The sequence below is a fragment of the Charadrius vociferus genome, unplaced genomic scaffold (genome assembly GCF_000708025.1).
Source record: "Charadrius vociferus isolate BGI_N301 unplaced genomic scaffold, ASM70802v2 scaffold381, whole genome shotgun sequence".
NCBI lineage: Eukaryota > Metazoa > Chordata > Aves > Charadriiformes > Charadriidae > Charadrius > Charadrius vociferus.
In genome coordinates this window covers 91,457-102,034 of record NW_009646946.1, presented here as the reverse complement: position 1 = coordinate 102,034, position 10,578 = coordinate 91,457, and the positions used below count along the sequence as shown (strand labels likewise).

Below are 10,578 nucleotides of genomic sequence, written 5' to 3'. Positions count from 1 at the left end.
CCAGGGAGGTGGTGGATTCGCCATCCCTGGAGGTGTTTAAAAAAAGGGTAGATGTGGTACTTGGGGACATGGTTTAGAGGTGGTTTTGTCAGGGTAGGTTGATGGTTGGACTTGATGATCTTAAAGGTCCCTTCCAACCTTAGTGATTCTATGATTCTATGTGGTGTTGTCCTGGTTCCAGCAGGGATGGGGTTAATTTTCCCAAGGAGCCAGCAGGGGACACAGGTATTCCATGCCATGTGAGCCATGCCCAGGCTATAGGGGGGAGCTGGCCAGGGGAGGGGGCAGGAAGTCACAGCTTGGAGCGGGCTGCAGAGGTCCGGGGCCAGTGGATGAGCCAGGAAGTCACAGCTTGGAGCGGGCTGCAGAGGTCCGGGTCCAGTGGATGAGCAGCAGTAACGTAATCACATTTGTACATTCCTCTGTCGGTGTTATTGTTGTTGTTTTCCTCTTTCCTTTGCTGTTCTGTTAAACTGCCTTTATCTCAACCCACGAGTTTTGCCTTTTCTTCCAATTTTCCCCACGGCTGTGGGGGTTGAGCGAGCAGCCGAGTGGTTCTTTGCTGCTGGCTGAGGCCAAACCACGACAGGTGGTTGCAGTATTAAAAGAATATTTTTAAAATTCTAAACATAGGAGGAAAAAATCCCAAAAGCAGTGAGTAACAATGTAGAAATGACAAACTTTGTTTTGGGGTAGGATGAATCAATTTCATACACTCCATTTTCAGCATAATATTAGTTGACAGCTATAGAAACTGCTCACAGGGAAAGGAACTTAACAGAAGTATTGAATGTCTAGATACTGCATTAGCAACTGGGAATGAAAAGGAGCAGTACTATGACCAGCACACTTGCAGCAGATCCTTCACACCTGTCAGCAGTTTGTACACACATACACACAGTGACATAGCCCCCTCCCATCTTATCTCCCCAGTCTGAGAAGCTGGAAAAGGTACAAAGCTTTTAAGGGACCACATGTTAAGGAAAGATATATTACATGATAAAAAGACTCAGAAAAATTCTAAGTAATTATACAAAGTGCTTTTAAGTTTTGTTCAAATCTAGGATCCACAATAGTGCTCAAAACTTCTTCCTTGGACACTGTGAAACAGAAATGGAGGCACATAGGAACTTCCAACTACTTTTTACATATTTTTTTTTTTTTTAGTCAGGTGTCTACCTTGTCTTCACTTAAATTTCTAAATGATCATTTCTGGGAAAACACCTGCACATACACTTGAAAAATTTACACACGTGACTTCACACTGGTATTTTTGCCTACATTGCATGAAGATACACAGTTAAGAGTAGCAACAAAGACCTAAAATAAAATTTGAATGAAAGGTGTTCTTGTAGTAGCCAAGAATGTAATTCCAGTTTTTTCCATGTGAATTCTTTAACCACAAAGCCATCCCTTTCTTCTTCCACTACCTCTTCAAACTTCTGACAAAGTTCAGTGCAGGATTATCTTTGGTAGAATGTTCCTTAAAAAAATAGGGGTAGTGCTCAGAGGAACACCACAGAACATTTTATAAAGCCAGTGTTTCCAAAAATCTCATTTCCAGTGATGTGAATCCCTTAAAGTTTTAAGCATCATAAGAGATTTTTGGAACAAACTGCCAAATCTGATGAATTTCTGTAGTGCAGGCTTTGCCTTGTTACCCTTAATGTCAACTTTAGGCTTCCAACTCAGAAATACATAGCTCTGCTAAATTATACGTCAGAGGAAAAAATTATTTTAAATACCTGATGCGCCAATTGTAAAGCTCTCTTTAAAAGCCTATAAATTACACAGAATGAATATTTACATTGTGTAACCAAAACCCCTTATTGGGATAAAGGCCCCATCATGTCAGACGTATTACAGAAGGCAGAACAGAGGCCTTGCCCTGCAGAGCTCACAGCTCAACTTAAAAAAAACCCTCCAACATCCAGAATGTAACATTACCACTATGATCATTTGGACTGAAGAGTTAAAGTCACCTCTTTTGCTTTAGTTTCAAAAGCAGTTTTCTCATGCAAAGTTCCAGTCCAGTGTTATTGTCACTTTGTCGTGTCCTTTGCCCTTCTCTCTTCCCCACATTTACCTTTCTTCTGAGCCCGGAACATTTCCAGCTGTTTCTGCTGCTGCCTTCTTAGCATATTAACAATAGCTATTGCTAGCCTCAGTGCTTCTTGTGGGTATCCATGAGATCGTAACGCGTCCACCCTCGCACAGGCTGTAGGAACATGTTCTAAAATGGAGAAAATAATTGAGGAATAGCAATGCTTCCATGTCTGCAATAGCCTGTTTTGCTAGGTTACACAAAAGGGCTTTTTTGTTTGTTTTCTTTGTTTTATTTTTAAAACTACACAAGAAAGACTTAAAGGACTTGGGGGTGTTGGTTGATGATGGTGTCAAACTGGAAGAGGGCAGATTTAGATGAGCTATTAGGAAGAAATTTTTCACTCTGAGGGTGGTGAGCCCCTGGCGCAGGTTGCCCAGAGAAGCTGTGGCTGCCCCATCCCTGGAGGTGTTCAAGGCCAGGTTGGACGGGGCTTGGAGCAACCTGGGCTGGTGGGAGGTGTCCCTGCCCAGGGCAGGGGGGTTGGAACTGGATGAGCTTTAAGTCCCTTCCAAACTAAACCATTCTATGATTCTATGACTACTTCTGAGCCAACATTTCAAGGGAGCCTCTGTTCTTTTTGCCAGGCTTTTCATTCATCTCCACCACCCCAAAATAATGCCACAGAAACTGAATAAAGCAGCAAGTCATGGAAACTTTCCATGTCTTTCCAGTTTAGCCACTTACCATGCCAGAGGGGCCACCCTTGAGAGTCAAAGAGTGAGTTTTCAGTGTCGTCATGGTAACAGTAGTTGGTGTATAGGTCACTACTGATAATGTGCTGTAAGTGGCTGGTAAGTGGCTGCCCTGCCAGTGCAGATCGCATGCCTCTATGGCTCGAGTGAACACTGTCCGCTGTGGCCTGTTCGATGAATCTGTCATTTTCACAAGTTCAGAAAGCTGCATCAGCTTTTACTCACTCATATGCAAATTAGTCATTCACAGTATTTTCTTCTACCTATTCACCAACCCCCAACTGATGGCAGTCTGTCTTGCCCTGCTCCACAAGGAGCAGCCCGCAGATGACATTTCACATCCTATTATCCAACAGCTCAGATGAAGTGTGTGCCATTCACTTTGCATTCAGAGAGATCTACAAACCAGCACAGCTAATGCTAAATAGGACTTTGCAAAGGGAACAGCTAGAGATGAAGGACATTAAACAGCATGTACAGAACTCCCCTAAAAACAAACTAGAAAGTATATGGCACACAGCTACTCAAGCATCCCTAGTTTCTCTCCTTCTCAGACCCAGATCTACTTAGGACGAGGGACAGATAAACATTGCATGAAAGATTTTTAGTTTTCTTTGAGAAGTGACATTAACTTTGAGCACTTGTCTAATTTTTTGTCATAAACATATACAAATACTGCAAATAAAGTGAGGTACTGAGGCCATGGGACTGACATAATCTTTACTGGACATCTTCCTATAGCAAAAGCGACTGTCGACATGGCATTGTGTCTATGAATGTTGAAATGCCATGTCAGAGTTGCCACTAGCCTGTACAAGTTGGGCTGAACATCACAAGATCCAGAAAGCAAAACATCTCTGTAGGAAGTTATATGTTGAATGAACTTCTGTCCCCAGATAGCTGCAAGATTTAAAATGAATCAAGTCTATTTCATTCAGGTAATCTTCCAAGAAAAAGAAACAAGGAAAACCCCATCTAAGCCCAAATCTGCCACCTCCCACAAGCACTTAATTTTAACTTTATCATGATTATATGAAATACGTATCAAAATACTGAGGGTTTTTTCCCCAGGTAAATATCCTGCATCCTCAAACCAGGACACTCAGTTATTAGCAAAGTAGCAATCTTTGCTTGAAGATGACTGGAGAAGGCTTCTGTCAGATTTGATAATCACATTTTAGATTAGAAAGCATGATACTGAGTAAGAAAAGATACCTCCTCCAAGAAGGCAGTGTTGCATCTGCAGCCTCCTCCCCCCCCACCGTCAATGCAGACTGCACAACACAGAGTACATCCCACAGATAGTTGCTGTAGTTTCTCACACACTCAGTTTAATGCAGTTACAACAGATCTCCCTTTAAGTAAGTATCAAAGGCTTTGTAACTGCAAACAACACAAAAATCCCAACACCAGAAGGGATATATAATATTATAGTCAAGCAAAGAAACAATAGGCTTTTACATTACATACTTCAGGGACATCCAATTTTCATGCAACAAGTATTTTATTTATTTTGCTTTGAAAACATTGCAGCCCCAGCACAAAACCCCCTCCCTATTTATCCTTTCTGCAAGTATAGTATTAGTGAAAATAAATTTGGCTGGTCAATCCTCAACAAGAAATTTACTTGTCCCAGGAAAGAATGCTGAATTCTGCAAGGCTAGAGTATATAAAACAGAGGCTATATTATATGTTGCAGTCAGTGCATATATTTAGGCTCACCTTGGTTAGCATTTGCACCCTGAGGCAAAGCATTGGTTAAATTGGGCAGCTCGTTTCCATAGTTTCCATCTTCCCAGGGACAAACATCCACATTGTTCCATTTTTTCAGCTGTTTTAGCCAACTGGCCTTTTGCTCCAACTTGCAGTGGGGATTTAAGACTATACACATCCATAGAGCACCTGATTTAAAAAAAAAATAAAATTGCTAAATTAGGTTTTCAATTAAAAATGCAACAACCAATGACTAATTGCAAACTTCTATACTGCAACACTTTTTCTCTCCTCGAAGGCTACACTGCTTGTTTCCCAGCTATGCCTAACACCAGGCAGACTGAAATCCTGACGCGGAATCTTGGAGCTGGTGTGGCCCATCTGAAGCAGTTGAAAGACTGTATCAAGCCAACCTTCTCAAATAAAAGGTATCAATTGGGTCTTTTGTATTAGAAAATTCATAATTCACAATATATGGCCCATCAGACAGTCAAAAGCAAACAAGAATTCACATAAAGTTACAGCAGGAAATTATCCAAGTTTTTCTTCTAAATTTTTATACCAGAAGCAAATGTTCTTTTCTACAAACAGGAACTATGTATCTTCCAGCTTTGCATTACAGGAACCAAACGAGTGCATTAGTAAGACATGTATTTTGTAAGCATATACTTCCACACTTAAAACCCAGCAGAAGTACTGCTGATCATATAACTCATTCCCAAACACATCTGGACCTCAGAGATTCAGTAAACACTGTTTTTGTGCAGTCTAACAGGAATATATTTTTACTGCTACTACTTCAGTAATTTGGTTACACTAGAAAATTTGTTTTACACTTTCTGTTTACAGGGCTTGAAGGGAAAGCTAATTTGCAATGATGTTTCATATATGCGATAACTTTAGAACCTGCTCCCTGACACTATATAGCAGGGCAGGCATAAATACATCAGGGTCTCTAGCAACAATTTTCAAATTGAAAGATTTTTCTCTAAATCAGCTGTCTCTTCATCAGCGTGAACTTTGACATAAGCATGAAGACATCTGAAAGTACTGTTTAGCAATGGTGCATTTGCTCATTAAGAACATGCCTTATACACTACAAGAGATTTAAAGAATATACTTAAAACTATGCAATCTTGATGACAGGCTCAAAGAAAAAAAAAATGAATAAAAATGCAGCTGGTTCTTCCAAGATAATAGGATTCTCACATTCGAGTATTCTTTTGCTAACCAAGAATGCAAAATAGATACCCAGAGAACAGGCCATCACATTACATTAACTCCTAAAGTAACTCAGTATGTTGGTATGCCACAGCACAGGAGCCAGTGGAAACAGAGCTTGATCCTTAAGGTTGCAAATCCGCTGCTATTCAGGCCGACAAGGAATGGGAAAGTAGTATCAAAGAAATCTGAAAACCACAACGAAAAAAGAGATGGTACAGTGCAGAACACCAGAGAGATACTACACTAATGCAGATTATTACTGCACAGTAGTTACATACAGTAGAGCATGATGTTTTGTTGGTTTTTTGTTTGTGAGTTTTTTGGGGTTTTGTTTATGAGGTTTTTTGGTTGTGTTTTGGTTTGTGTGTTTTTGTCCTCCAACCAGGACAGTGTGTTGTTTCTTTTTTTTTTTTTAAAGTGTCCAAAACTTACCTTGGGACTGAACAAAGCCAATACTGTTTTTAAAACCTTTTAAAATCAAATCATCTGACTTTATTTAGACACGTTCTACAACACACTTCACTCCTCAAACATAGACATATTATAGAACAGAATATTAGAATGGTTTGGGTTGGAAGGGACCTTTAAAGGTCATCTATAGTCCAACCCCCCTGCAGTGAGCAGGGACACCTTCAACTAGATCAGGTTGCTCAGAGCCCCGTCCAACCTGACCTTGAATGTTTCCAGGGATGGGGCATCTACCACCTCTCTGGGCAACCTGGGCCAGTGTTTCACCACCCTCATTGTAAAAAAATTCTTCTTCATATTTAGTCTGAATCTAGTTTAAGTCTGAATCTTAGTTTAAAGCCATTACCCCTTGTCCTATCGCTAGAGGCCCTACTAAAATGTCTGTCTCCATCTTTCTTATAAGCCCCCTTTAAGTACCGAAAGGCCACTATAAGGTGCTCCCGGAGCCTTCTCTTCTCCAGGCTGAACAACCCCAACTCTCTCAGCCTGTCCTCATAGGATAGGCATTCCAGCCCTCTGGTCATCTTTGTGGCCCTCCTCTGGACCCGCTCCAACAGGTCCGTGTCTTTCCTGTCCTGAAGGCCCCAGAGCTGGATGCAGTACTCCAGGTGGGGTCTCACCAGAACGGAATAGAGGGGCAGAATCACCTCCCTCGACCTGCTGGCCACGCTGCTTTTGATGCAGCCCAGGATACAGTTGGCTTTCTGGGCTGTGAGCACACATTGCTGGCTCATGTCCAGCTTTTCATCCACCAGTACCCCCAAGTCTTTCTCAGCAAGGCTGCTCTCAACCCCTTCATCCCCCAGCCTGTATTGATACTGGGGGTTGCCCTGACCCAGATGCAGGACCCTGCACTTGGCCTTGTTGAACCTCACGAGGTTCACATGGGCCGACTTCTCAGGCTTGTCCAGGTCCCTCTGGATGGCATTACAACTGGTTCTTATCATTAAGCACCAATGCATTCAGCACTGCCCAAGACAAAAGGACTATATTTCTTGCAATGTACAAAACAAAATAGAAGATGGGGCATATTGGAAAGCCTTGTAGAATAGTCATCTTGGGCTTACTTATTTATTTTCATAAATCAAGTATTACTTTAGGGCACTGAGGAGACACTGTACCTCTCACCATCTAAAAAAAAAAAAAAGCAAATGTAATACTTTATAACCAGATTCCAGTGTTTTCAGACTGAAGCAAAAGCAAAGTAGAATATCTTAACCACATGTGGTAAGTATTTCAATCATCCAGCAAGGTGGAATGCACACTACTTATTATACCATGCCCCTACAAAATGAGTGGTCTTTTCTTTTTCTGCATCTCAGAAACACCAGTAGAAGCAAAGGAATTCTTCAGAAGCTCCACTATGCATGCGGTACATCTAAGAGACAGGAAAGGGAAGAGATACCCCAAAGTACCAAAATCCTTTAAAAATTCCTTTGGTTTAAAGAGGGAATCTATGTCAAGCATAACTACATTGTTAGCAGTGATTGTCTCAGAAATCCACGCTATTTTTATGCAAATGAAGCACAAGGAGAAATGTATTTCTAATAAACCCCACACAAACCACTTAAAATTTCAATAGATCAACTGCACCCTGCTCACGGTGACCTCAGGGTGAGCTGCGTGCACATCTGAGATCTCACCCAGCTTTCACAGCTGCCTGATTCCCTGCAGAAAGAGTGAGACAAAACTCCTCCACTGAGAAGAGAAGAGAACAGAAAGAGCCTCAGGCTCAGCTCCTGTAGCGCTACAAAGGCTACCATCTGGGAGAAGGATGCAACCCCACACTCTTCAGCCAATTTGAGTTTCAAGTTTTTGTGTGTATGTGCATTATCTCCCCCTCCCCCCATGTGTGTATGTTTGCCTGTATTCATTTCTTCCTCCTTCTCCCCAAGCGCCTTCCCCCCCCCTCCCCTGACATCTACTCCATTCTGGCTCTTTTAATTCACTGGTTCTTGTCCTGGTCCTAGCTCCAAAAAGTCTGAAGAAAATGTTCACTTTTGCCCAGATTTTACCACACACCAACTGGAAGGAGCCCAGAGGATATTCTTCCTATTCCACTCTGATGCTGCTCAGTGGAAGCCCCCATGAGCTGGCCCTTAAATGTCACCACCAACCTGAAAGCTTACACTGGCCTCAAACAAGAGATTCTCTATTTTCTGCTTAATGGCTCCTATATGGGGAAACTGGTGATCACACTTACCCTTTACTACAGATAAGGCTTACAGAAAAAAGAAGGGCAGCTACTTGTAATTAATTAGTGGGGAACATATCTAAATCCATTTCTAGTGACTTCAGCCTGGAAACTGCTGTTCGCAACAGCCTATACTCAAAAGAAGTTTCGCAAAATACATTCCTGGCATTCTCAGGTAAGTTTACCTGTTTGACTAGGTTTAATGATGTTACCAATGCCACCCGAAATATGAAAAAATGTCTCATTAAATGGATTTTTAAAAAAAAAAAAAGCAACAGAGAATGTGTTTGTATTTACATATTCTGTTTTTCTAACACAGCTCACTTTTTCCTGTGTCTCCCTTTCCCCAAGCACCAGGTATCTTTTCATACTGGATCTCAGAAGGCTGACATATCACACACACACACACACCCTCCCCCCAAACTAAACCAAAAGTAAAGTTCTGATTTGGATCCCTTGACTGTGACCCGTGTCTTTCCAGTATGAAGCTCCTCACAGCACAGTGGCAAAATATCACAAACCAATATGCAAATTTTTCCCCACAGAAGATAACTGGAAGACAAGTCATGCTGTAACTGCAATTTGATATTACTTTCACAAGGGAATGAATATTAGAACTCTCATATTGCTGTGAGGAATTGCCTCTTTTGGTTCAACACTAATCCTTTTGACCTGGAAAAAAACAGCTTTGCCAAAACAGACCTTTGGTTCAAATAGCCCTCTGTTTTAAAATGCAGAGTTGTCATTCATCTTTAGTGTGCCTCACACCACAAAGAAATAGGTTACATTACTGCTTTACACATGCATGCCTTGTACATACAGAAAGAACATCAGTACACTTTTGTATTTCTCAGTAGAAATCCATACCTCTGAATTCATGAGGGAGAAAGGAACAGCATGCCTTTACACTGATTAGGATTTAAACATGTAAATTGAAAAACATTAAGAAGTATTCACTCACTGTAAAAGTAGGCGTTGTAATAATTACACATCTTGTGTATGCGTGTATTCATGAAGCCAAAGAAAGTGCAAGGAATGTATACACTCTCCCAAGAAATTAAATGTTGCTCAATTTTCCTAAATCCCATTATATTTTACTCTTGTCCCAGTAAATGGGAAGGTGATGGTGGAAACAGTTTTAGTGGGGGCTAGGACACTGAGCATGACTGAAGATCCAGCGTACAATTCTGTTTGACTGTTTGATTACAGTCTTCCCAAGAAATCTGCTTTTCCTAGAAATATTATGCTATCTTGTCAGGGCTGTTGTGTAGCAGCCCTGGATTGGGTAAGTGTTTCCTCATTTACAATACCTGTGTAATCAGTGGCTGAAACTTGGTCTTTGCCTTGGAGTTTTATGTTTAATATACTTAAGATCAATCCATTAATTTGCAAAATTAAAATATGCAAGAAACTGATGCACGTTTGACATATCTTTGCTCTTCCCATTAATGCATGTATCTTTCTTAAAAAAAACTAAACCCCAAAAGCTACCACATTAGTAACATTTATTTCAAAGAAAGTGAACCCAGGTAATCAAGATCATTCCCTTCGAGCAACAGACAAATCTGCTTCAGCACTCGCTGCACACTTGCCACTGTGCCCCATTTGAGCATAATCAATTCTATTACAAAAGCATCATTTTCCAGCATTGGAAGTGCCAGAATAGTAACAATAATAGAAGATGGAACCTATGACACTTTTAAAAACAAAGTGCCAGCAAAGAATTTTAAAGTGGTTTACATCTGTTTTTTAAACACATACACACTTTCACTGAGACAATCACTCGGAAAACTCAAAGAAGGTAGCGTATGATATTTATTGCTGCTCAACAAGAAGGACAAGTGCCTTCAGAATGACTCACAAAGTCACTTTGCTCCTCCAGGAATGGAGAGATCTCCATGAGAACAAAGCATAATCAGAACTCCCACTGGAGAATGCTCCAATTAAGCAGCTGGTATTATGAAATATTGAAGACAGGCAAAGCACTTCAGTGCTGTTCTCTCCTCGATAAGAACCCCAAGGAAAAGTACTCTTGGCATTCAGTTAGATCCAAGTTACAATTTTATTCATAAAAAGAATTCCTTAATGCACTCTGGTTTCCCTATACAGACTTCCGAATCATAGAATGGTTTAGGTTGGAAAGGACCTTGAAGATCATCGAGTTCCAACCCCCCTGCCAT

The 10,578-nt window shown here is 41.0% G+C and overlaps 1 protein-coding gene across 1 annotated transcript in view; it reads right to left on the bottom strand.

Moving 5' to 3' along the window:
• The window catches only part of LOC104295378 (zinc finger SWIM domain-containing protein 6-like), a 51,358-nt gene that overhangs the window by 27,762 nt on the left and 13,018 nt on the right, over window positions 1-10,578 (bottom strand). The window contains 4 exon segments of the mRNA XM_009895133.1: window positions 2,089-2,233; window positions 2,792-2,909; window positions 2,912-2,979; window positions 4,522-4,701. Coding sequence (XP_009893435.1) covers window positions 2,089-2,233; window positions 2,792-2,909; window positions 2,912-2,979; window positions 4,522-4,701 — 511 coding nt within the window.